Raw genomic sequence first — 27,499 nt, forward strand, 5'->3', positions numbered from 1 at the left:
CTTTTCCAATGAATCCATCTCTTCATTCACCGCCTTTAACCAATACTTGCTCTCTTTGCTCTCAATTGCCTGTTTTGAAGTTTCTAGGCTCTGAGTCTTGCACATCTTCAGCTGCATTTAGAGCAAAACACACCAAGTCCGTATAACCATATCTACTAGGAGCCGTAATGGTCCTTCTTTCTCTATCTCTAGCCAATACATACTCAGGATCCACTATCGGTTGAGTTCCACTTGTATCCGATGTCGAAGCTTCATCTTCTACATCTTCTTCTTCTTCATTTGGAAGCTCCACCTCAAACTGAGTTTTCTCCACCATAGTTTCCGGTACTTGAGTCTCTAGGTCTTTACACTTCATCCCCATCCGAGTCTCATCAAAGGTAACATCCCTACTTATCAAGACTCTTGATCCTCCACTAGATTCCAATTTCCACAACTTGTACCCCTTCACACCTTCCAGATAACCAATGAAGACACATTTCAAAGCTCTAGGCTCAAGCTTGTCTTGCTTGATATGTGCATATGCCAAAGCTTCGAAAACCTTCAAAGATGAGTAGTCTGCCGATTTCCCACTCCATACTTCCATAGGTGTCTTGAAGTCTATTGCCGTTGATGGACATCTATTGATCAAATAAGCAGCAGTTGTCACTGCTTCACCCGAGAAACTTTTAGGAAGCCCAGCTCCTAGAATCATACACCTCACACGCTCAAAAAGGGTCCTATTCATGCGTTCAGCAAGACCATTTTGTTGTGGTATTCTCGGTACGGTCCTATGCCTCTTGATTCATTTTAACCTGCAAAACTCATTAAATTGCTCTGAAACAAACTCCATGCCATTGTCAGTTCTTAACCCTTTTAGTTTAGTTCCCATTTGATTTTCTATAAGAGTGTGTCATTCCTTAAACTTCTCAAATGTGTCACTTTTGTTTTTCAAAACAAAGACCCACACTCTTCTAGAATAATCATCAATGATAGAAAGAAAATAGGAACATCCCCCATGAGTAAGAGTCTTGGAAGGACCCCAAAGGTCCGGATGTACATACTCAAAAGGCCGACTAGAATGATGCATACCACCACAAAACTTTACTCTACGTTGTTTGCCTAGTATGCAATGCTTACAAAATTCTAGCTTGTCCAATGTATCTTTTCCTAGCAAACCTTGTTTAGCTAGTTTAACTAAACCTCTTTCACTAACATGCCCCAATCTCAAATGCCACAATTCAGAATTATTATGAGGTATAACACTAGCCACCGATGCATTACCAATTACTATGGAACCATCTAAAATGTATAAACCATTCATTTTAGATCCTTTAACCGTAATCAATGCACCATGCGAAATTTTACAAACCCCATGCTCAATTCTAGTGCAATAACCTAGACTATCAAACATTCTTAGGGAAATTAAATTTCGTTTAAGTTCGGGAACAAACCTCACATCCCTTAAAAGGAATTCACGGCCATCAAACATCTTTAGACGAACGTTGCCCATGCCTTGGACTTTGCACGCTTTGTTATTTCCGAGTCGAACAACTCCTCCTTCTTTTAGAGCCAAAGTCTCAAAATATTCCTTCCTAGGACACATGTGATAAGAGCATCCTGAGTCCAAAACCTAACTCTTCTCTGGTTCCCAACTTGTGACCACTAGTGCACCCGCACTCTCATAACCATCTTCATTTGACGCCTCCGCAACTTGAACGGACGGACTACCATCGCCCCCTTTATCCGAGCAATCCTTCTTGAAATGACCTTGCTTATGACAAAGAAAATACTTATACTTTGATTTGTCAAAGCCCTTGGACCTAGACTTGGACCTCGACTTCCCCTTGCCTTTTCCTCTATGCTCATTCCCTCCTCTTGCAACATTCAAGCCTTCACCACCTTCATCCACCTTCAAGTCCTTGAACTTGGTCAATTCCTTGGTTCTCAAAGCCGCTTGGACTTCCTTCAAAGTAGTAGTGCCCTCTTTACCATAAAGGATGGTATCCGTGAAATGCTCAAAAGACTTTGGTAATGAACAAAGTAACAACAAAGCCTTATCCTCATCTTCCATATTAACTTCAATGTTGGCCAAATTATCAAGAATTTTGTTAAATTTCGCCAATTGCTCCAAGATTGATTTAGACTCCACCATCTTGAATGAGTAGAGTTGTTGTTTCAAGAGTTGCCTATGATCCAACGATTTCGTCATGTACAATGACTCCAACTTAGCCCACAACGACCCCGCGGTAGCTTCTCTCGCGACATCCCTTCAGACCTTATCTCCGAGACATAAAAAAATGGCACTCTTTGCCTTGTCTATCATCTCACGCTTCTCTGCTTGTGTCAAAGTTGCCGGCATCGCCGCTACACCCTTCAATGCTTCTACATACTTTTGTTGTGTCAAAACCGCTTGCATCTTAACTTTCCAGAACCCGAAATCATTACTTCCGGTGAACTTCTCGATGTCCCACTTTGAGCCCATGATACTAACTATACCAATAACGCCTTTGCCCCACGGTGGGTGCCAATTATTGTGAATTCGTGACAAAAATCACACCAATGAAAAATAATGATGTGTGGAGCAAAGGAAGTGGTAATCAATGTGTAAAGTGTCACCAAGCAACAACAACAAACTCCAGACCTAAATCTGGGTGTAGAGCAACACCACAAACATAATCAAAGCAATAAAGATAAGCAATGAAAGAAAAGGAACAAACACACCGAGATTGTTGACCCAGTTCGGTCCAATATGACCTAATCTGGAGGAGAGCAACTCTCCAATCCACTTTGATGAAAGTGTTACAAAAAGAGTTACAAGAAAATAGATTGCAAGCTTATACAAGAATAAAACCTAGTTTCTACCCATTTTGTGTCACCCACTCTAAAAATATGAACCCTAAAGAGAAAACAATAAAGGAAGCTTATGATCCTTCCAATGGTAAAATCTCACTACCCAAGGTGTTTACAATGTTTCCCAACCCAAGAGATCCTCACTACAAAGACACTCAAACCTAAAGTTACCTCCTTTGTAATCCAAGTTTCTCTCACTTCAAGCTCTCCTTCAAAATCTGCACAAGAACACTTATATAGCAGTCTTCAGCTGTCAAAATCGTGTCACATTTTCCAAATCATGACACGATTGCTGCGTATGACCCAAGGTACGATCAACCTTATCCTGAAAACGTACCCATCAAGTTGGAAAATCGTGTCACGTTTCACAAAATCGTGCCACGATTGGTCGCCCTGCAAACCAGCTCACGACATTGCAAAATCGTGTCACGATGATGAAATCTTGTCACGATTTCTCTGTTCTTCCAAACCACAAATTTGAAGCCAACTTTCAACAAAGACAAAGAGAGTATCTGAATCCATTATATTGTCCTGAGAAATAGAAGGTTTTTTGGTGTACAATGCTAAAATAAAACCAGAAAAAAAAAAGAACAAATGAGCCATATTTACATAGAAGGAGTGGAAGAGAGAATAATAGAGAGAAATATTATTATTCTCTGATGTGGTTCAGAATATTACAAATGAGCCCTAGTTACAGGAAAACAGAGTAGCTTATGGACTAAACACAATAATATAATAGTATGACCCGTTAGCTCATTTGTTATTTGGACATCTACTTATAATATTTATAATAATATATAGATATTTTGTATGTTATTGTTGTAGTATGACCCAAAATTTGATGGATGGAGAATATTGTTGCTAAAAATATAAAAGATTTGTTTCAAATATATTGTGTTGAAAATATATTTATGGACAATAAATATATTTTTGTACCGTATGAAGAACGATTTGATGCAAATATATTTTGAAAGGGAATATTATATTTTTGATGCAAATATTCTTTCACTGAAGGAGGAAAAAAAAACGTATCTTCTGTGTGGTATTCGTTCCAAATTTATGAGTTATAATTTTACTATAAATATAGACCTTGAATCAGAGTAAACCTGGAGATAGAGGGGCTGAAACAAGGGTTTAGAATGACAACAACAAAACTATGATTTGTATAGAGTTTGTCTCTTTGGAACAAACACTAGGGTTTGAGGGTTGATTCACCTTGAGAAACACTATTAGAATTGAGTCTCTTGGTTACGGGAAGAGATTGAGGCTTTGAGTAGAATTAGGCGGGAGACTTTTTCTTGTAACTCATTGATATCTCTTTTGTAACGTTACTCATCATATAGTGGAACAGAGGGCTGCTCTCTCCCCAAGACTAGGTCAATTTGGACCGAACTGGGTCAACAAATTCTTTTGTGTTCTCTCTTCCTTTCTCTCTCGCTGTTTGCTACTTTTGGCTTGTGTTTATAATTGTTCCATACACTTTGATTTTGGTTGCCTGATTATCCCTTGCTCCACACATCAAGTTTATTATTGGTACCCCTTTCTTCCTCTCTCTCTTCTCTCCTTCTCAAACCCTAGCCGTCACCCCTTTCTCTTTCTTTTCAGAGGGGTGATTTAGGGTCAATTTTGACTGAAAAATCACCCCTCCGAATTGTTTTTTCCTGCTATCCTAATTGAATAAGTGATTTCACATATATTCTGTTTTCTTTCGTTTGTTTTTGTGATTTCGTCGTTTCTGAACGACTCTTTTTGTTTTGATTTCCCGTCTTTGTGCGGTGTGTTTTTGATTTCCCGTCTTAGTGCGGTGTTTATTTGATTCAGCTTGAAAGATTAGCTTTGAGCAAGTGCTGATCCGATCAATGACAATGACTTTGGCGTCGTCAACGTTGCAGATCCGGAGACATGAGTATTCCGGAGACATAAATACAGTCATATTAGTCATATTTGTAGGCATAGGTACTTTGCCGTTTTATGCTATTAACATGGATGTTGTGAGTTTGTTCACATATTCATCCTTTTTGTTTTTAGCGAATTTGGATTTGTATTGTATCGATGTACTCTATCAATTTGAATGAATGAATATCGTTTATTTTTGTCAATAAAATAATAATATTATTGGTGTGATTTTTTCATCGAATTCGCAACAGTTATTATATATTAAAACGTTACTTAAATATATATATATATATATATATATATATATATATATATATATATATGTATGTATGTATATTAAAACGTGATGCTTGGCCCGTGGAAAAACATGAATTAGGTGTCTGATCCTAAGGAATTAAAAGCCAAGCAAGGAATGAATAAAAAGAGAAAACACATGGGTAACAAGGGAGGACACAGTTAAATTCTAGAACAGTGAAAGCAAATATCCTTTTTCCATGAATTTCACTTTTCTTGTCTATTGAGTAAAGTTACTTTAGTAGTAAAGAGGACAAGTATAAAAAATCTATTAAAGTGAAGTGTAACATTTTTTTAAGCAAGCATATTTACTTATCTTGTTCATTAGGTAAAGGTTCGAGAGAATGAAAATCTAAAGCACTACACTGAACCCATATAATATAGGAAAATTCTAGGGTGAAGTCATGAGAATGATTTTTATGGTGAAGTTAACACTATAGCATCAAAATTGTTGCGAGTAACACCCCACTGTTTGTACAGTGTCATCAAAAGTTCAGTCCCCATAGTATCATCAATTCATCAGATTAACAAGAATACACTTAATCTAATTTTATCCTACCTTGTTTTAAGTGTAACACCCCACAAAGTGTAACACTTAAGACTATCACATGATATCAGCAACTTTGTTTGCATGTTAAAGATGTCAACGATAAAATAGTACCTGTAAGTCCAAGATGTTGCAAGCAAGATGAATTACTATTGATCATCATTAATCAACAATTTAAAAATGAATCAAACATTAAGATTAAAATTAACCTTTTCAAAAAAGTCAGTTTCATGATTACACCGTAGAAGCTCCCTATAATATAATATTATATAAAACGCGTTTTGATTTATATTCCTCAACCATTATTATATTGAATGAATGATGGCATCCCAAACTTCCCTTGAAGAAAAAATTGTGGAGCTAGAAAATTCAAAGCAAATACCCCAAAATTCACGAACACAGATACAAAGGGTGGCAGAGTATCTCAAAAATAGAAAAGACTTTGAGAAGCACTACTCACCCAAATTGGTGTCAATAGGTCCTATCCATCATGGCAATACAAGCAATGCAAATCTGAAGTTAGGAGAGAAGTACAAGCTTACGTGGGCAGCAAAATACATCGAAAATGCAGGACTTAATCCATGCGATCTACACAAAAAGATTATCGATAACATTGATGAACTGAAGGGTCATTTTAGTGACGATGTTTTAACTTTAGCTGGAAAGTCTCTTGAAGGCTTTGGAAGCCTCGAAGAAAAGCTGTCATGGATGTTGTTCGTGGATGGATGTTCTTTGTTGTATATCTTAGAGAAAGCCAAGCTTGATGAACCTGGGCACATGAATATTAAAGTTGATCAACTGGTTCTTGTGATGATGGATGTGCTTCTGTTGGAGAATCAACTTCCTTACGTAGTACTCAAGCTATTGTGGAAAGATAACAATGAGAGTGAATTGATAAAAAGCATGAAAATGTTCCTCACTCGGCATCCTTGGGCTACACTAGAAAGTATACTCGAGTTGCTTACTATAATATCTTTTAGTTGGGAAAAGCTACCCACTCATCTTCTTGATCTTCAGCGCAACATCATCCTCTTCACTCAATCCAAGGTACTATAGAAACAACAACATAAATTACTTGAAAATTTTGAAATAACAATAGAAATTAGAGACAGCAAAATAAAATTAGTTACTAATTTTTATCTCTAAACAGTTAACAAAAAAATTTAGAGACATATTTTGGCTTTTTCCGTTTCCAAAATTTTCATCACTATTTCAACTGTTTAGTTTTAAGTGTGTTTATTATTATTATAACTAGCGTGACCGTCTTTCTGCTAATCTAATTGCTCTAACTTTTGAATGGTTTTTTTTTTTTTAATTTTTTTTTTTTTTATGAAATTTTGATTAAAACTAAAAATATAAATGTTTGTTACTTTCAAGTTATAACAAACTAAACTAACCATAGTCCTCGTGAGCTTAACTCAGTTGGTATGGACAATGCATAAAATATGCAAGGCCGGGTTTCAAACCCCGGCCATCACAAAAAGAAACTAAACTAACCATAATTATCTATTTCAATGACACCAATTACAATATAAAAAAAATATAATTTAAATTCTTTTTTTAAATAATCTTTATTATAGAAAAAAATTGTTTAAGGGATTAATTAAGATAATGAAAAGTTAAGTATAAATATATTCATCTAGTTTATTACACTTTTTAAATTGGTGATAATGAAAAGGTATATATATATATAGAATTTTGCTAGAAGACACATTTTATGAAGGTGTCTTTTAGCAAGTTATTCTATTAGCATTTTTTAAAAGACACCAACTAATTTTTATGAAGGTGTCTTTTAGCAAAGTTATAACTAAAAAGTGAAAATCACACCTTGAGGTGTGGGTTGCTAAAAGACAACTTCATGGGTGGCTTCTAGCATAACTCATATATATATATTTCATGTTTGTTACATTTTTTAATATTTAAATTTATTCTTATCAATTTATTACATCTGTTATTTGTATTGAAAATTGAGGGTATTTTTAGAAAGAGAAAAAGTCAGCCCAAATAACTAAATGAGTTATTTTATATAGGGTTAATTAAGTTTTTAATCCCTATAAATATTCCAAATTTTGTTTTTAATCCCTACAAAAGAAAATCACACTTTTTAGTCCCTATAAAATTTTCCATCAACATTTTTAGTCCCTATAAAATTTTTCCATCAGCATTTTTAGTCCCTAAAATGCTTAAGGAAAATGTCAGAGGGACTAAAAAGTGTGATTTTATTTTGTAGAGATTAAAAACAAAACTGTGAATATTTATAGGGACTAAAAACTTAATTAACCCTTTTTTATATAGTATAGATCAGAATATGTTTCATTAGGTGTATTGGTAGCTGTCATATTGTATATTAATTAGGTGGTTTGGTGTACCATTAACCATGGTATTGTAAGGCATAGATTAAGGAGATAAAATAGGCAATTATTTTATGTAACAGAAACTTTACTGTGTATGTATTGAAAAATCTGCTATGTGAAACAGACACAATTTTCTTCCACGATTTTATTAACAAAGTAGAGGATAGTAGTTAGAGAGGGTTGTACATAGCAATCAGTGGGTTAAAATAATTAGAGGATAACATTGAAAGGATAAAATGACACTTATTTCAAAATATTTTTTCTTTGCAAATGTTATATTTATTATTGTATAGAGGAAGTATAATTTTGAAATTTTATTATTATCATAAGAAAGATGACCCAATCCCTTTCTTATTAAAACAGAGTCCGAAGAATTTGGAGAGTCATGTCAGAAAGATGTCATACAGGAGCGTACAAAGTCTAAGAGCAGTAGGAATACGACTTAAGTCAACCGCGACACGAAATCCACAAAGCATAGAATTCGCTGAAGGATGGTTCACTGCGAAATTGACTCTTCCTGAGATCGTTGTGGACGATAGATCAGCCGCTACTATCCTTAACCTGATAGCATACGAGATGTGTCCAGATTTTGAGAACGACTATGGAATTTGTTCTTTTGCAACTTTCATGGACTCACTCATCGACCATCCTGAAGATGTGAAGTTATTGAGATCAAAAGGGATTTTGCTCAATTCACCTTGGAGTGATGAGGAAGTTGCCAATCTTTTCAATAGCATACGTACTAACTTTATACCTGACACAGAAATATATTTTAAAGTTAGAGCCAAAATAGATGAACATTACTGTAATAGATGGAAGACATGGATAGGGCAGGGTTTGAACACTTACTTCAGCAATCCTTGGGCCTTCATTGCATTCGTTGCTGCATTTATCGCCCTTGCTCTTACTTTAATTCAGACATGGTTTACAGTTCAACCGGCTAGTAAATAAAGGTGGTTTGTTATGGCAATGTTGCTTTCTTAAGATTAAAATTTCGTAACAAAAATAGGTCAAGTGTGTTGGTAATACACCACACATAATAATTGTCTTCTGGTAAGGCAAGTGTGTACTTCATTATCGAATTGTTTTCCCTGAATGTTTCATTATGTTGTAATGTGTATTTGCACAATGATGTTTAACTCTATATAATATACAATATACTAATAACTTATATAATGAATATTGTATATTCTAATATGCCCTCGTAGTCGAAATGGGAGGTTGACAAATGTTGAAACTATCTCTGAAATCAACAAATAATTGCAGCGGAAGGCTCTTGGCGAAAATGTCAGATATTTGATAGCGAGATGGGACATGTAGAACACATACTTGATGTTAAATAGGATTTGTTATACCCTATTTTTGGACCTAAAAATACTGGGCCCAATTTCATTTCAAACTTTGCCAATTATCAAATTTCAACTGCACAGTTCAAATTGTCTCTGCCTCGCAGTATTTTCAATCACAATTTTACCTATGTTTTTCTTGCATAAAACCTTTCGAAATGTCCTTACTTGTCTTGTAAGTCATTCAAAAGTGTCTCTGAATCATTACATTGCTTTTTCCACAGTTTATTTCAAAATTTGCAAAAAGTCGTACAGAAGGGTATTTTGGTCATTTCCTGCAGTGGGACCCATTTTCATCCTTGTGACTGTCTCTGAGTCTTTTCAGATTGTTTTTTTTTCATTTCATCAGTAAACCTTGTTAAATTCATTTCAAACTTGCATCTGAGTCAGTGTCAAGTCAATTTGAATCTGTTTAGGTCAATTTTAGCCCTAGGGGCATTTTGGTCATTTCACACAAAATTTTGGCATAGAGAGGTTACTTTGAAGTACCTCATTTAGGCCATTGGTTCGTTTTAGTCCGTTTTGTCAATTTTATTTCTGTTTTTGTTCCGCTTTACGTTTTGTCAAGTTACCAATTTTATTTCAATTTTATTTTTATTTTTGCATTTTGGTCCTCGAAGAGGTCCAAAATTGCATTCCAGTCCAGTTTTCTTTCCAATTTACATTTCAGTCCTTTTTGGTTAATTGCAGTTTAGTCCTTAAAGTTCTTATTTTTGCAGAAAGGTCCAAATTTCTTTTTTGTCCAAGGCCGTGCCATTTTTTCTCCAGGTCCAGGTGTCCTTTTCTCATTGGTTCAGAAGCACACATGTCAAGCTATAAAAGGTGTACAGTGCCACGCAGAGCAATAATTACACGCCACATCACAAACAGAAATCACAATCTCTCTCCTTTCAGTTACGGATCAAAAACCCAGAAATCATCAAGAACACTGAACAATCACAAACCCTAACCGTTTCAGATTCAACCAAAAATCATCAAAAATCAACACGAAATTCAATAGATCCATCACAGTTCTCAGTGATTCATTGAAGAATCATCATCATAGAACTTTTTTCTCTGCAATTCAAGCGCAGATCCATCACCGTTTGGCGACGAATCCCAGCACGATCACAGAGATCAGAGTGAAGAAGAAGAGGGAAAGAAAACGAAGATTTAAACCGGCGAAGAAGAAGAAACAAGAACACCGGTTCGTTTTCGCATCTAAGAACAAAAATCAACAAACAGCACCAGAATTCAAGTTTCTCAAAGATTCCGTTTCGAAATCTCCGTTTGAAACCGCAGGTAAAAATACGTAAAACTCGCCTTTCTTTCTCAAAAAATATCCATAAGCGCGAATCAGTTACAGATCTGAAAAGTTCCAAAGCTCTCATTCAACAAAACACTAAAAAAGAATCAAGAAAAATTTCTCAAAACCGTAACACAAAAAACGTAGATCTACGTTGATTCACGCCTTGCATGTAAAATCCAGTGCCATATTCGTGTTTAGGATGAAAAAGGATATCTGAAAACATAAGTTTTTTTTTGAAAACGGTGAAGTTCGTTCAACTCCGGCGGCGGCGCCGCCACCCTTGGGCGGCCGGCCACCACGCCGGAGGGACAAGCCTCACCGGGGAAGATGAAGATCTTCCATTTTTCCAGAATCCGGTGAGAGGTGAGAGAAGAGAGATGAGAGAAGAGAGAAGAGTTTAGAGAGAGAAAGGAGTGTAAAGAATGAAAGAAACCGGTGCCAGTCCCTTTATATAGCCAGTGAACCGGACCGGTCCAGGACCGGTCCAATCTCCTTCATTCCTGGCCGTTGGATCTAGGGTTTCCCACCCTGGATCAATCCAACGTCTCCTGTGCAATCTGGGTTTTAGTATGCTGGGCTTTGGGTTGGGCTTAGTTTTATTTTACGTTTTTGCTTTCTTTTGTGCTATTTACACCGTTTTCTTTGCTATTTGCACCTGTTACTTGCCTACTTTTTTTATAAAAAATTCCTAAAAAATCCTATTTGTTTCTTGATATATTTTTGGTATTTCCATGGTATTTTTGCAAAAAAAATGGTAAAATGGCATGAACTAATTTCCATGTGTTTTTACACTTTTGGTATATTTTTTTTTTTGCTATGTTTTTGTTCTTGATACTTTGATATGTGCTATGAATAAATGATACCCTATCTTGTGATGAATATGCCTCTGGACATGGCTTCTTTTTGCTGTTTTTGGATATGATTTTATGGATTTCTTGTTTTACAAGCAACAAGTGTTCGTTTTAAAGAAATAAAGTGTCAAATTTCTCTATGAATTTGGTGTGATACTTTGCTTGCATGTGTCTCCATTAATTTCATGTCATGGCTTGAAACAAAATCTCTTTCAAAATTGCTATGATGTGAGGATTATGGGTTACAAGTACCTTTAAGTATCATATCAAATTTTTTAGGTTTGTTACCACTTTATAACTTTCTTTTGCTTTTCCTATGCAATTTCTTTTTGTTTATTTCCTACTATTTTGTGCTTTGTGATTACTAACCATTTCATCTCATGTGTCATACATTTTCATAGCATTCCACCACCCCCTTCACTTCCTTTAGCCTAGCATTTATTTTTGCAAGTTTTAATTCATTTGGTGGTGTAATTTGTTATCATTGGTTTGTAGCTTGGCAAAGGGGCCATAGAATGTATTTAGGCAATTTTTGTAATATGGACTATGGACACTATGACGCACCGGCACGCACACACTCACCCTAGATGTATGGCTAGGATCGCATGTTTAGATGAATGCTTAGGCTTGAACACTTAGAGAAAAATCCAACTTTTTCCAAAACATGCAAATAACTTCACTTGAAAACCTTTTTGAAAATAAAATAGGAGTCAAAACTCCTTATTTCCCTTTTATTTTCTTAAGAGAAATTCCTAATAAATTTTAACTATACTTGGACTTCATTTCAAAAAAGCTAACTCCACCTCACTTTTTTTCAAAATCTCATGCCCTTGAGGCCTCTCATCTCTATTCTTCAAAATCTCTTTTCAAACTTAAAATCAACCAACAAAAACAAAAAACCATTTTTTGAGAATGAACTACGATCGGTTTTGATCCCTTAAAAGGGTACGTAGGCAATGAGTCAAAACTCCTCCAAGCCGAAATAAAATCAAATTCTACTTCTTCTCACCCCCATTCTTCACTAACCATACCTTCTTTTTTACAAATAGTCTCTAAAAATAAAGCGTAGAAATAAACTTAGGAGAGCGGTTCTTATGGAATACCATAATCGCTCCGGGTGCCTAACACCTTCCCGTAGTGAAAACGACCCCCGAATCTAGAACTTTTTAAGGGTTTTTCTCCTTTTACCCTTCCCAAGAAAAAAGAGAGATATCAACGGTCGAAAGGTTCAAGTCCAATTAATGGCTTGGCACCCAAAAACCATGATAACAGGATTACCTGACAAGTAAACAACACTAACATCGTCACAATAGACAAAACTGGCTATGATGATCAAACACTGAGTTTTAACAACGGGTTTTGAAGCAAACAAGATTCAGCAACACCACGAGACTCCACTTCAGCACTAGAGCAGGATAAAGTTGACTGTCATTTCGTAGACCAAGAGATCAAATTATTTCCAAGTTAGACACAATATCCGGACGTAGATCTTCTAGTATCTGGGCACCCTTAATGTATCTAATTATTAGCTTCAACGCAACCATATGTTGAGTGCGGGAATCATGCATAATCAGACACACCTGTTGGACGACATATGCGATATCAAGTTGGGTGAAAGTTAAATATTGCAATGCACCTGCAATACTTCCGTATTAAGATGGATTATGATAGCGGCTACATTTGATATTTGGTGTCCATGGGGGTAAAGACTAGTTTGCAAGATCACATGGCAGTTTTCTCGACAATCTCTTCGGCCTATTTGTGTTGAGAGAGAAAGATACCACATGAATATCTAGTAATTAAGATACCTAGAAAATAACTGATAGGTTCCTAATTATCTTTCATAGCAAATTCAGTACTGAGTTGAGACATGATCCTTTAACGAAGAGTATCAGATGAAGCAGTAAGAATAATGTCATCGACATATAAGAGAATGTATGTTGTGTCATTACCATTGTGATAGATGAACAAGTAATGATCAAATGCACTATGTGAGAATCCCAATGTAGATACAAATTCAGTGAATCGCTGGTACCAGGCATAAGGGGCATGTTTAAGGCCATATAGTGACTTCTTTAGTAGACATACATAATCAGAATGCTGAGGATCACGAAAGCGAGAGGTTGATGCATATAAACATATTCATTAATGTATCCATGTAAGAATGCATTCTTGACATCTAATTGATGCATACACCGTGATTTTAAAATAGAAATAATGAGGGTTGTTCGTATAGTTGGTGGTTTTACCATCAGACTAAAAGTTTCTGCACAATTTACATACGTTTGTTGATTTGAACTAGCCGAGCTTTGTATCTTCCAAAGGAACCATCCAAGTTCTTGTTATGCCTGAAAATCCACAAACTACGGATGACATTAGCATTAGACGGACGGGGTACTAAATCGCACATCTTATTTTTAATAAGAGCATCATATTCGTCTTTCATATCCATTTACAGTATTGATCTTGTAATCCATTATTAGGGTTAGTTGGCATTGGAGAAATGTTGGGGTGAAGTAGAAGTGTGGAGATTATAAAGTTGACGTGGTTTGAAAATGCCATGTTGAGCTTGGGTGGTCGTTTAAGGGGATAATGGAGGATTGACTAGAGACAAAGTAGTTGTTGGGATAATAGTATGGGAAGGGGTGTTAGAGATAGGGGTTGATGAATGATATGTGTTGTTTATGGTATTGTTTGGCGTTGAATGTGATTGAAGTGAGGTAGGTAGGGTTGAGGCCGAGAGCATTAGTGGAAGAGTAATGTTGATTTGTGGTGTAGTAGGTGTAACGCCCTATTTTTTTATTACTTATTTATTTGATTGAGTTTAGAGTCTTTTTATAATTTAATTGATTTATCTTGATAAGTGATATTTTTTATGTGTATTAATATATATTATTAGCCCATATTTTATTATTTAGTGGAGAAATATAATTAAAATAGAAATATAAGTGAAACGGTCGCCATAGCGAGTTACCAGTGAGAAAAATATGATTTTGTAAATTAACGTTTTGAGTCAAGTTTTATATGGTTTTGAGTGCCTTAACATATATAGAAATGATTAGGCAAGTTTTTGGATCAAATTTGGGCATAGGGGAGTTAAAAATGGGATTTTTGAGTGAAAAATGTCAAAACTCTCGAGAGTCATCAGTTTTAGCTCGCCACGGCGAGTACCCCTTTTGTTGAACTCACCATAGCGAGTAGAGTAGCTCGCCATAGCGAGTTACTCAGTGGCAGTCAACCTTGTTTAGTGTTTTTGCGTCCTTTGTCGCACGAGTTCAGAGTTGGTTATTGGGGTAGGAATGAAAGTTGCTTATAATTGTGTTGCCTTACAGTGAGTCTGTAATTATTATGAATACTGTTGTTGGATAATTTGGAATACATATATTATGTGAATATTATATGTTGTGGAAATATTGTTGTTCATATCATTCAAGTTTTTGTTGTTAACGATGTTAAGTTGCAAGTTGTTATAGTTGTTGTATTTGTTGTTGTTGTGTTAATGTCGTTAAGTTGATGTTGTCTAAGTTGTTGAAGTTGTCTAAGTCGTTGAAAGTTGTCTAAGTTGTTAAAGTTGTTGGTTCCTGAGTCCATGCATACTCATCTAAAGTTGAGGGCTTGATGCTCTGTTGAATGTATAATCATTCATATTAAGTTGAGGGCTTGATGCCCTGTGAGCCTATTTGCTCTATAAGTTAGGGGTTTGATGTCGTGTGAGCTTATTTGCTCTATACGGTGGGGGCTTGATGCCCTGATTGGTACCACATGCATGATTAAGTTGTTGTTGTTGCATTGTTGAGTTGATGTCGATGTTGTCGCATTGTCGTTGTTGTCAAGTTGTCAATTACTAATGAGTTGTTAATGAGAAACTATGTGAAGTATAAATATTATTTATTGTTGTTGTTTATGTTGTTAAATTCTGTTGATGAATTATATGCTTATTATTATTGAATGTGAAATCTCACCCCTTCTGTTTGAATGTTGCCTCTACGTGGGTAACGTGCAGATAACCATGATTAGCTGTTGAAGTGAGTTGACTCTCTCACGCGTCGTCTTAGGGTCGCTCTGATACGTAACGGGATGGGGATCTTGCTTTGTTTTCCATGTGTTACGTATTCTTATGATTTATGTTGATGAACCACCTAGAATGGAATTTTAATAAGTTGTTTATGTTGAGGCCGTTGTGCCATTACGTTGTTTAATGAATGTTTTTCCGCTGCAATGAAATTTGAATTGTTGACATGAGATGTTTTGAATAAATAGTAATTCTACTCTATTTATCTTTTAAAGTAATGTGACATCCTGTTTAAGTTGATTACTCTGATTTTTATGTAAAAAATTTTAAGTTGGGAAAACGGGGTGTTACAGTAGGTGTAGGAGGATGGAGTATTGATGGATGGGTAGAAATGATTATTTTGCGACAAGACAGTTCAAGACACTTATATCCTCAATGATTGGAGGGATAACCTAAGAAGACATGGTGTTGACCTTGGTTGCAGTTTATTTCTAGTAGTGGAAGGGATTAATGGAAAACAGAGACACCCGATGACTTTAAGATGAGAATAGGAGGAAATATTTTGATAAGGAATCGTAGTTGGGGTTTTAAGAGCTACTTATGTTGGTTGGAAGAATATTTAACAAATAAGTGGTCATATGAAGCATGCGACCAAAAGGAAGGTGGTAGCGAGGCATGTACAAAAAGAGTACGTATGATATTATTAATAATACGAATTTTTCTTTCGACTTTTCCAGTTTGAGGTGAGGTGTGAGGACAAGAAAATGGGAAGCTAATTTCATTTTGGTTACATAAATTGTGGGAAGAAATATTGTCATATTTTTCTATTATATCTCTTTCAAATTTTGTTTTAATTTGATTAGGAAAATGAATAAAAGTGGAATAAGCTTGAGATTTGTTGGCAATAGGAAAAGTTCATGAAAAATTTGTAAAATCATCACAAAATAAAATATAGTAATGATGACCACCATAACTAAGAGTTAGTGATGTCCAAAGATCACTATGCACAATATCAAAAGGTAATGAAGTGTGAGACAAATATTCATGAAATGAAATTTTTATTTGTTTTCCAAATTATCAAGATTCGCAAACAAAATTGTTAGACTTATTACATAAAATAAAATTGTTTCTATGAAGAGAATTCAAAATAGTTGCTCCCGGATGTCCTAGACGATTATGCCATAATAAATTATTGGATAAAACAATGAAAGAAGAGTGTGTTGGATTTTGAGTAGGTGGAGTTGGAGTAAGAGGATGGAGTTCTCCTGTGCTATCACATCTCATTAGCCGCATTTTTGTAAGAATATCCTTCACAGAAAAACATAATGGATCAAATTCAACATAAACTTCATTGTCTATGGCAAATTTTCACACAGAAACAAGATTTTTGATTAATTTAGGTGAATGTAGGACATGATCTAATTTTAAGGGAGTTTGGGAGTTAGGTAATAATGCATTGCCATATGACCAATAAATAAGATATCATGATCACTGCCAACAATAATGTGATTACTTATATTGGAATATGACGTAAGATTACCTAGATTTACCGTCATGTGAGATGTGACTCCTGTATCCATGTACCACTACTTGTCAGAAAAACTTAATGAACATTGCATAATGCAGCAAGAAAAACTTAATACACTCAACCCTCCAATGCTTCAAGCATGAACCCAAGGCCAACGATGTTAACAGCTAACAAGAAATGAAATTCAGCATAAGACAATTAGTAGAGTACAATAAAAGAAAATCTTAAAAAGAGTTGATTACACACGTGCCAAATGATAAAAAGACGACGGAAACATTAAATATGCTAAATAGTCTTTCTATCATATCTTCTTATTCCTAAACAAAGCTTTGTTGCCCTAATTTTAACCTAATATTTTAGCAACTTTTCCCTCCATCAAAACCTAACCATATTTCCTAATTTCCCTCCTCCAAACCCTAACCATGATTTCCTAACTTCACTCCTCCTAAAACCTATCTAATTGATTTCCATAAACCATATCTTCTAACTCCCCTCCTCCAAACCCTCACCAATATATTTTAATCTTTTCTCCTAAACCGAAATCTCTTTTTAAAACCATACCTTTCTCTTAAACCGAAATTTCTACCTATCTAATTGATTTCGATAAACCATATTTCCTAACTCCCCTCCTCCAAACCCTCACCAATATATTTTAATCATTTCTCCTAAACCGAAATCTCTTTTTAAAACCATACCTTTCACTTAAACCGAAATTTCTACCTATCTAATTGATTTCGATAAACCATATTTCCTAACTCCCCTCCTCCAAACCCTCACCAATATATTTTAATCCTTTCTCCTAAACCGAAATCTCTTTTTAAAACCGTACCTTTCTCTTAAACCAAAATTTCTACCTATCTAATTGATTTCGATAAACCATATTTCCTAACTCCCCTCCTCCAAACCCTCACCAATATATTTTAATCATTTCTCCTAAACCGAAATCTCTTTTTAAAACCATACATTTCTCTTAAACGTTCCTAAACAAAGCTTTGTTGCCCTAATTTTAACCTAATATTTTAGCAATTTTTCCCTCCTTCAAAACCTAACCATCTTTTTATTTATAAACCTAACATTGTTGCCCTAATTCCACCGAATATTTAACCTAAAAAATTATAGCCACTTTTCCCTCCTTCAAAACCTAACCATATTTCCTAATTACCCTCCTCCAAACCCTAACCATGATTTCCTAATTTCCCTCCTCCTAAAACCTAATTCCCCTCCTTCAAAACCTAACCATATTTCTTTTTATTTATAAACCTAACATTGTTGCCCTAATTCCACCTAATATTTAACCCAAAAAATTATAGCCACTTTTCCCTCCTTCAAAACCTAACCATATTTCCTAATTCCCCTCCTCCAAACCCTAACCATGATTTCCTAATTTCCCTCCTCCTAAAACCTAATTCCCCTCCTTCAAAACCTAACCATATTTCCTAATTCCCCTCCTCCAAACCCTAACCATGATTTCCTAATTTCCCTCCTCCTAAAACCTATCTAATTGATTTCCATATTTTCTGTTGCCATATTTTTTTCCTCACTTCCTCAACTCATTTACCCTAATATATTATCTTTTATCTTTTATTTATTAAAGTTAACCCGAATGCTAATTGTTGTCCTAATTTAACTTAAATTCAGTGCTTGCTTTTACTGTATTACCCATGTTTAAAATATCAAATTGCAGAAATCTCCTATTTTTTTTTTTAAAAAAAATTGTTTCCTACTAAACATATAAACTTAAAAAAAAGAAAAACAAATCACTCCTATTAACAAATTGTTCATATTTTATTGCAGAAATTCCCAATTCTTTTGAACGAAACAAATCCCTCCTATTCTTTTGAACAAAACAAATCACTCCTATTTTTTTTTAACAAAACAAATCATTATTTCCTGCTGCTTCTGCTAATAGATTTTGTTACTCGCATCCTTGGAGGTTGACTGGTCTAAACTCCCATAGAATTTCTGAATCTGCTAATATCATTTGTGTAAGATGATGATATATGCAATGATTTTCAATATTTTTTCTTTCTCCACCATGTTTTGATCTGTAGCTTTATTTTACAAATTGCAGATTTTGTTGATGGAAATGTGGATTTGGGAATATGCAGGTATGTTTGTTTATTTCACTTTCATTATGTAATTGTTTCATTCTAATTATTATTTTTTTCTTCCCTTTTTTTGAGTTTGTATAGAAGTTTTTTTTTTTTTTTTATAAAATTGCCTCACTTTCTCTGATGGTTCCCACTATGTCGTTGGATTTATCACCAAGAAGCTGGAAGGGTTGGTTCTATCCAGAAAGTTGCAGATAGGCTTCGTTGTTACACTTGGTCATGACTTCTTCATCTCACTTCAAAATTGCAAGTGCGTTTTCTCTCTCCATGCGAAAATTATTAGCTTATCTTACAATGGAATTGATTTAATTAATTAATTCATTAAGTATGTAACAAACAGGGCTCCACAATGATTTAATTGTTTCATTCTAATTTAATTTTTGTGTTTATATAGAAGCATTGTTATTGTGTTAACATTGAGAAGAAAAATCAAATGGATTTTTACCTGCTCCTCCTCTTTTCTGTGACTAAGGTTAACCACACATCTTTCTTTCCATTCAATTCCTCTATTGTACAAAATAGCTTGCAATAGCTTTTTAGGCTTCTTACAAAATCAAAGTAATTGTTATATGATTGGTGTGGGGTTTGGTTTTTTGATTTTGCAGTTCAGGAATTTTCAAATTCGGGGTTGAAATAAGAGTAGGAGCATTTGTTTAGTTTGATTTTTGGTTATTTGTAATCCGATGACTTTTTGAATTGCATTGCTATCTAATTTATTATCATCTCTTTTTTTGTTTGTTATATTCTAGAAGGAGGTTTATGCGGTGGTGGTTGTTGCAAGAAGGCCCTCGCGGTGATAATTTATACGGTGGTGGTTGATTATACTGATGTGACTGTGTCTTAGATATCCCCTGAGCTATGCAAACTACAAATTAAGTTGTAAACCATGATTCATATCATTGTTTTAATAAGCATTGGCCCAATGCTTCATGTGATATTCTATTGGCTGAATAAGGATCTATCTAAGCATATGATTGTGCCTTCAAAATATGCTTAACTTACCATTAACTATAAGCATGATCATTGCAAAACATTAATTGTAAATCATACCTTACCTACATAATATAGCTATATATTTCATGTTATTTTAATTTACGGTTTTTATGTGATGTTGAACTCCTAAATTACTAATATATTGTGCTCATCATTGACCCGTGTGGTAGCACGGGTTAGCAAATTATGAGGTTTTGCTTGACATGAAGGCAATTTCCGTTATCTGTCGTCTCATTTGCAATGACTATTAACAAGAGTCAGGGTCAGTCGTTGAAACATGTTGGTGTTTATCTACCGTCTCCTGTTTTTTCACATGATATTCTATTGGCTGAATAAGGATCTATCTAAGCATATGATTGTGTCTTCAAAATATGCTTAACTTACCGTTAACTATAAGCATGATCATTGCAAAACATTAATTGTAAATCATACCTTACCTACATAATATAGCTATATATTTCATGTTATTTTAATTTACGATTTTTATGTGACGTTGAACTCCTAAATTACTAATATATTGTGCTCATCATTGACCCGTGTGGTAGCACGGGTTAGCAAATTATGAGGTTTTGCTTGACATGAAGGCAATTTCCGTTATCTGTCGTCTCATTTGCAATGACTATTAACAAGAGTCAGGGTCATCGTTGAAACATGTTGGTGTTTATCTACCGTCTCCTGTTTTTTCACATGGACAATTGTACGTCGCAATATCACGGGTTACTTCGAGAGGTGGTTTAAAAATATTGATTAATGACGACGACGGCGATGATATCGATGTTGCATCAAATGTGGTCTACAGAGAAGTTTTCCGTAATGTGTAGGACTTTTTTGTGTACTGTTCATTTTCTTACTTATTGAAACTATTTGCATGTCAACGAACTTCAATTTCCCTTTCAAAATTATATATTATTTTAAAGTAACAGGAACTACGTACCAGAATTATGGAACAATAACAAAGTCTTTGATATTGACATTATGCTTTGATTCACAACAATTTTTAGATTCATGCGAACTACAGTTTCTTATTTTTTTCAGTGAATATTATCTTTTTTAAATGACACGTGCGTTAGCACGGGTCAATGGTCTAGTTTATATCTAATTTTTGTTAACATTGCTAATGACTTTACAAACCCTAAATCTAAATGGTTTTGGCTCCAAACATTCTTGACTGTTGGATGGATCTATGTTAATCTCTAGACAATCAATCTGTTCCCAATTAATACGTCTCTTTCAGTTTCAAGTCACAGTTGCATTGGTAACATACACACCTAGATTCCTATTCTCAATAAACATCTTTCCACCACTCTGTAAATCGCGATTCTTCCACTTCTTCCTCTCGGCTTCCGCTTCTACATCTGTATCTCCACTTCGTCTAGGTTTCTTCTTCTACATTTGTACACATATACGCCCCTCTGTGTTCAGTAAAAAGGAAGAACACTGTTGAATGATTATTCAATACAGGTGCATCCAGATAAGTGTATTACGAAGACTGAATTCATTGTTGGCGGTGTATCTCGCTTCGACTTCAAAACTTCTGTCATCGTCAAGACCATGGTCGCTTTTCACAAGAAGTTAAAGAACATGTAGCTTCACGTTGATTCTCCTCCATTTCCTGTCAATTTGGTACGCTCTCTCCATATCTCTCTATGGTTATCATATACGATTCATCCATCCAAAACTTTAATCTATACAGTAAGATTTTAGGGTGGTTTTTATTACTTATTTTTGTTCACAATTCCATTTTTTTTTGTAGATTTCTTTATGTAGATGTTTAAGAATTCTGCCGTGGCGTGTTTTGAGTTTTGGTGTCATGTTAGGTCTTATTTGCATTTTGTTTTGCCTATCTTCGTAATGAAGCGGGAGCCAGTAAGGAGTGATAGTTGACTGGTGGTAATATGTATGTGTCCTGTTTTGGTGTCTGTGTCTGTGCAAGCTCCTTACCTGCATTTTTTATGTCTGCAACGTCGTTGTTTGAAGTAGATTTGTCCTCGACCTCAAGAGCTTTGCTCTCTGGCTGCTTAGTTTCTTCATTCTTAGCTTTCTCTGGCTGCGTTTAAGTAGTAGCTTCACCAGACTTGGCAGTGGATTCAGTAGGAGCAGGCAAGCGTATACCAGCGAAAGGGTTTGGAGCAGATTTATTATGTTGGAGACGTGCTACTTTGATTATTCTCTAGTTGCAAGAACCTCCTCACTGGCTTTGTTGAAAGTCCCGGCTTCTAGGTCAGCGTCATCTTCCTCATTGTCAATAAGAGTGTCTCGGGTGAACTTCCGTACAGCAGCCCTTTTCTTTGACGACTGTAACACATTCTCAGCATTCCCCATTACACAAAGAACTTATATTCCCCCAAGTTTCAATGCAACAAAAATTGCAGTCAGAAAGCAGAGTATGTATTCAATGTAAGAGTAAACTACACTACATGAATGACAATATGTGTGTGTTGTAAATGTGCAAAAGCTTCATATACATACTAAAAGCTTCTTATACTCCATGAGAAATGGCTAGGCTATTCTTTCTTTGTGAATTACTAATTCCTGCACCCCCTTCCTTTGTTCTGACGTGTTCCTTTGTTGAGGCTTCATGGTGGTTCTTTTTCATTCTGATTTGAGAACTGTTATTTGCTTGAATTCTTTTGTTTGGTTTTTCCATGTCTAAGGTACAGCTTTTGGTGCCTTTCATTTAGTAACTTTTCTGGCTATTATTTGCTTCATTCTTTACGAATCTATTGGGTGGCCGTTGCCATCACACCCTATCTTGATGAGTTTGTTGCCGTGACGAAGGCAACTCCTCAATTTGACGTGCATTCCGCCATTCTGTCAACATGTAACTCCCTCTATGAATAATTAACAGCAGGTTCAAAAATAGAAAATCACACCTCCAATACTACCATGTTGCAGCTGGGCCTGGTCTATGTAACTAATCAGATTCAATTTCACCCAAGTTTCTCTACTTTTGTTACACTACATCAGAATATGTGTTGCTGTTTTCGGGACAACATTACACCATGGACAGATTGTTCCAATTTGAACACCCTTCTCGCTAAGCCTCACACGAGTTGGAAAGCAATTTTGAGCTACTCGCCAAATAAAGTTTCTAACCTTTGGTGGTACAACTAGTTTCCAAATTGACATCCATAATCCCCCTCTACTAGTTCTGTTAGACAAAACCTAGAGGCTGAGCGGACGGTGTAAATTCCACGCTTACCTGGCCTCCATACTCGCTCATCATATGCAGTAGAATTAAATAACAGAGTGTTCATAGCCTCAAACACCGACTGTGAACTTAAATAATGTTGCAGCACATCCAAATTCCACGACTTTTGACCAGGCTGAAGCAATTCCTTCACATTAAGTTGCAGCAACCGATTGTACTACGCAGCAGGCTGTGCTAAACCGCCGTTCACGAGCCACCTATCTTGAAAAACCCGAATTTTATCTCCGTTACCGATCTTCCACCTTGTTCCTTGCTTGACCATGGGTATAGCCTCATGAATACTCTTCCACACATAACTTAAATTGTTTCCTTTATTTGCCTCAAAAATAGCATTCCTTCGATAATACCGTGCTTTTAAAAAGTCTTGCTACTAATAACTCCGGTTGAGACATTAACCGCCAGACTTGATTGCCAAGAAGTGCCATATTGAACAAATATAAATTCTTAAAACCCATACCACCATTTCTTTTATGGACAAATAATTTGTCCCATGAAAGCCACCTGATTCCCTTATTTCTATTTCCACCATTTCCCTACCATAAAGAATTCATCATTTTCTCGATTTCATCACCAAGAGATGAGGGAATTAGAAAAATACTTATAAAGTAGGTAGGAATAGATTGGAGTACAGATTTAATCATCACCACTTTTCCCGCCTTAGATAAAGAGCGCCCTCCCCTAGAGTTGATCTTCCTCCATACTCGGTTCCTATCACGGAAGGAAGGCCAAGGTATTTACCGGTTCAAATTGCAATGTTGACTTGTAAGATATTCAATATGTTTACTTTGGCTTATGCTCCTACATTCTTGCTAAAAAATATTTCAGATTTTTGGAAATTTATTTGTTGGCCTGAAGCGTCTTCATATATGGATAATATGTTCTTTAATGCATTTACTTCTCTCTATGTGGCCCTGCAAAATAAAAAGCAATCATCGACAAACAATAGGTGAGTGAATGTAGGAGCCCCCGTACACACTCGAACTCCATGAAGGTCTCCCCTCCCTTCCGCTTTGTCAATTAGAGAAGTCAAACCTTGTGCGCACAAAATGAAAAGGTAAGGGGACAAAGGGTCTCCCTTCCTGAGCCCACTACCTGGTAAAATAGGTCCCTCAGATTCTTGATTCACTAACACCTTATACTTCACAGACTCCACACACATCATGATCCAACCAAACCATTTCGCATCAAAGCCAAGTCTTAACATAACTCTGCGCAAATACTCCCAATTAATTCTATCATATGCCTTACTCATGTCAACTTTTAATATAAGTTTCGTTATGTTGTGAAATATGGTTTTAGACATGTGTTTTAAGAACGGGCCTTTTGAAAATTACAGTTATAATGATGACGACCTAGGTGCACCTAGTATGTGATTTCGATTAGGAGAGTTACTCATTAGATGGAGCCGCCCCTATGGAAAGGCCACCAGTTGGAGGAGAGGCCTATTAGTGAGATGTAAACTCCCTAATTGAAAATGTTTTACGTTTTGTTTAGAGTCGAGAGAAAAGAGCTATCCGTTAGATGGAGCTACCACTACAAGATTGATGATGTAACAGTTGTATATAATCTGAGAGATGGTAGTGTAGAGAAAACTAGAATTACCAATGGTGGTAAATGCTCGTGGTCGGGGATCTATATCAAGAATTATGTTGAAAGCTTAGTTTTGTGTCATTGAAAGTAAGTTCCTCTTTAAATTTATTTTAATTTCTGTTAATTCTTGTATGTTATGTTATTATTTTCTATGATGAATTTTATATGATTATTTTGGCTATTATAAGGCAGTTCTTTTGCTTTTATACATAAGGTAATTCACTGAAAAAGAGAGTCCGTGCCTCTTTAATATTCTTGAATGAGTTGGTCTTTAAAACTCTAAACAAAGCTATATTGCTTTCGCTGTTTGCAAGGACAGATTTATTGAAAAAGGGAAAAACCAAAGCATTTTGTTTCGAACTTTTGTTATTTTTATTTACTTCAATACTTGAGTATACACATTGGTATAGATGCTCTGTTGAATGAACAAGGAGATCCTATTATGTTGTTTAGTACATGGTTATCTATGTATATTTTAAGCATGCCGATGTTCATCCACATCCACGCTGATTTGCAGAGCGCGAACCATTTTACTTGATTTATATTCTTGTTCTTGATAATATATAATTCTGCTATAGAATCTAGTTTTTGATATACGTTCATTGTGTCGAATGTGGTCAAGACTATTATTCATGGCACGTCATTGTCGAAGCTAATTTATTTCGTTTTTCATAATGGGATATGGCTTCATTCCCTTTTGATCATCATGCAACTTCTTGTTTTGAATCTATTTATGTTTTACTATTTCACTCTAATCTAACAAGAGTCCATTTTTAATTGCAGATATGGCTGGATGGAAAAGATAGGAAGAAAGAAAAGTAGAAAGCGGCTTATTGTAGCTACAATTAGTTCAATTATATTTTATATATAGATGAAATTTATGGTCCCTTTGATATTTATCTTTTATCTTTTAGCATATTTATGGTCTTAAATTGAACAAGAACCACTTGACAATTTATCAACAACTATACTTTTTCATCGTTTTTCTCTTTTATTTGCTTTGTCTGTCATATAAATGTCATATTTTCAAGTTTACAATGCAAGTGTCAAGCTTCCAAGTTAGCAAAACATAGTGTCATGTAAGAATAAGAAGTCTTCAAAGTGTCTCTTTTATAATTTAGCTTCTGTTATTCTTATAAACAATACTGATAAGCAAATTTAAGGGGGTATTAAATTGTATTTAATATTGAGGTTTGACATATATGGCTGTAACACACATATAGATGAAGAAATGCTTATGAAGTCAGAAAATCAGGGCAATATGCCAGTGTTGCAGACAGCTACTGCAGTTGCTACATCATTTTTAATATATAGAGCTACTGTAGTGTGTGTTTCATGAACCAAATTAACTAATCCAAAGACACAATCAGGACCAAATTAACTAACAAAAGTAATATTTGAGGACCAAATTGACGCTATTAATGTTTACTCTTCTATTTTGCTTCATGTTGTTTCTGTAGATATATAGATCTTATGAACCTAAGTTGTAAAATATGTAAATATCTTATTTGGTACTTTATAACTTATTTTAGTAGAAACTATACAAACCTCTCTTGATTTTATAACATTTACAATAGTTAACATGTTGAACCCTTGATTTACAAAATGCTTTCCTACTTTCTTCCTTTTTACAGCATATTGTACAAAAAATTTACTCTCTTTGAAAGCGCTCTAAATTAGAATTTCTTTCTAAGAAGTTACTCCTTCTAGTTGATATGATACAAGATAGATTCCATTGACCAAACAACACCATAAGTGGATAATGTAACCTAAGATGTTTAACATACGATCTAGTATTTTGTTTGCAGATATTTTTTGTGGTGGTTGGAGCTAGTGGAAGTATATTGAATGTTATCCAAACAGCCCCAAGTATGTTCATGTTTGCACTGGTTCAAGTTACTATCCATCTTCTTATTGTTCTTGGATTAGGGAAATTATTTAAGCTTGATTTGAAGCTATTACTTTTAGCATCAAATGCTAAGCCTAAAGGCTGGGAATCTTTAGTTGTTCCTGGAATGCTTACTGGCATTTTTGGTGTTTCAATTGCAACTTTTTTAGGTATTGGTTTTGGATTAATGGTTCTAAAACACTTGTAGAAATTATCATTTTTGATGTTTAGAAATTGCCCAACAGTTTAAACCAGCAATCAAATACTAATATGCACATCAAATACTAATATTATGGAGATTACAAGTATTTAAACACCTATTAATGAATTGCTGAATATTGTATTATAAGTTCAATTCAAAAATTTAGATCAACTTTTCGCATTACCAGAGATTGGGCATTGCACTAGAAGGGTGGACTAGAACCCAGACCACTACAACAAAACACAAAACTGAAGGAACAAGAAACGCCCAACACCAGGCTGCTAACACAGCAACGAACCAACCCACAAAAAGCAGAAAGCAGACCCTAATACCCCCCAACCCAACACAACAAAGCCGTTGCAAAAAAAAAAAAAAAGGGAACCAAATAGAACCCCTGATGCCCCTCAAAAACCAGTTCGCACCTCACTAGGTGTGTAGCTATTTGTGAAGGCAGCAAAACCAGTAAAAATCCAGCTGAATAGAAACTCATTAGGGAGATTCTAAGCTTAACATGTAATTCACATGCATTCAGTAGTGCTTGTGTAATAAGCCGATACAG

The 27,499-nt window shown here is 35.2% G+C and overlaps 1 protein-coding gene, 1 long non-coding RNA gene and 1 pseudogene across 2 annotated transcripts; 2 read left to right on the plus strand and 1 right to left on the minus strand.

Moving 5' to 3' along the window:
- The first annotated feature begins 5,884 nt into the window (after positions 1 to 5,884).
- On the plus strand, positions 5,885 to 8,958 carry LOC11415516 (putative UPF0481 protein At3g02645). Its single transcript, XM_003623028.4, has 2 exons — positions 5,885 to 6,613; positions 8,284 to 8,958. The coding sequence occupies exons 1-2, from the start codon at positions 5,885 to 5,887 to the stop codon at positions 8,869 to 8,871; spliced, it is 1,317 nt and encodes a 438-aa protein (XP_003623076.2). The 3' UTR covers positions 8,872 to 8,958.
- A 12,337-nt stretch (positions 8,959 to 21,295) lies between these two features.
- Positions 21,296 to 25,837, plus strand: LOC112416486 (uncharacterized). Its single transcript, XR_003007003.2, has 2 exons — positions 21,296 to 21,672; positions 25,634 to 25,837. It is a non-coding gene; the product is annotated as an uncharacterized lncRNA (long non-coding RNA).
- Positions 21,808 to 24,934, minus strand: LOC11426270 (nuclear pore complex protein NUP50A-like; annotated as a pseudogene).
- Positions 25,838 to 27,499: the final 1,662 nt, after the last annotated feature.

Source organism: Medicago truncatula, chromosome 7, assembly GCF_003473485.1.
Source record: "Medicago truncatula cultivar Jemalong A17 chromosome 7, MtrunA17r5.0-ANR, whole genome shotgun sequence".
Classification (NCBI taxonomy): domain Eukaryota; kingdom Viridiplantae; phylum Streptophyta; class Magnoliopsida; order Fabales; family Fabaceae; genus Medicago; species Medicago truncatula.

Excerpts from the sequence above, each read along its gene's own strand:
- LOC11415516 (XM_003623028.4), top strand. The coding sequence starts at position 5,885 with ATGATGGCATCCCAAACTTCCCTTGAAGAAAAAATTGTGGAGCTAGAA. Across the intron at positions 6,614-8,283 it reads TCCTCTTCACTCAATCCAAG|AGTCCGAAGAATTTGGAGAG; the intron begins GTACTATAGAAA and ends TTATTAAAACAG.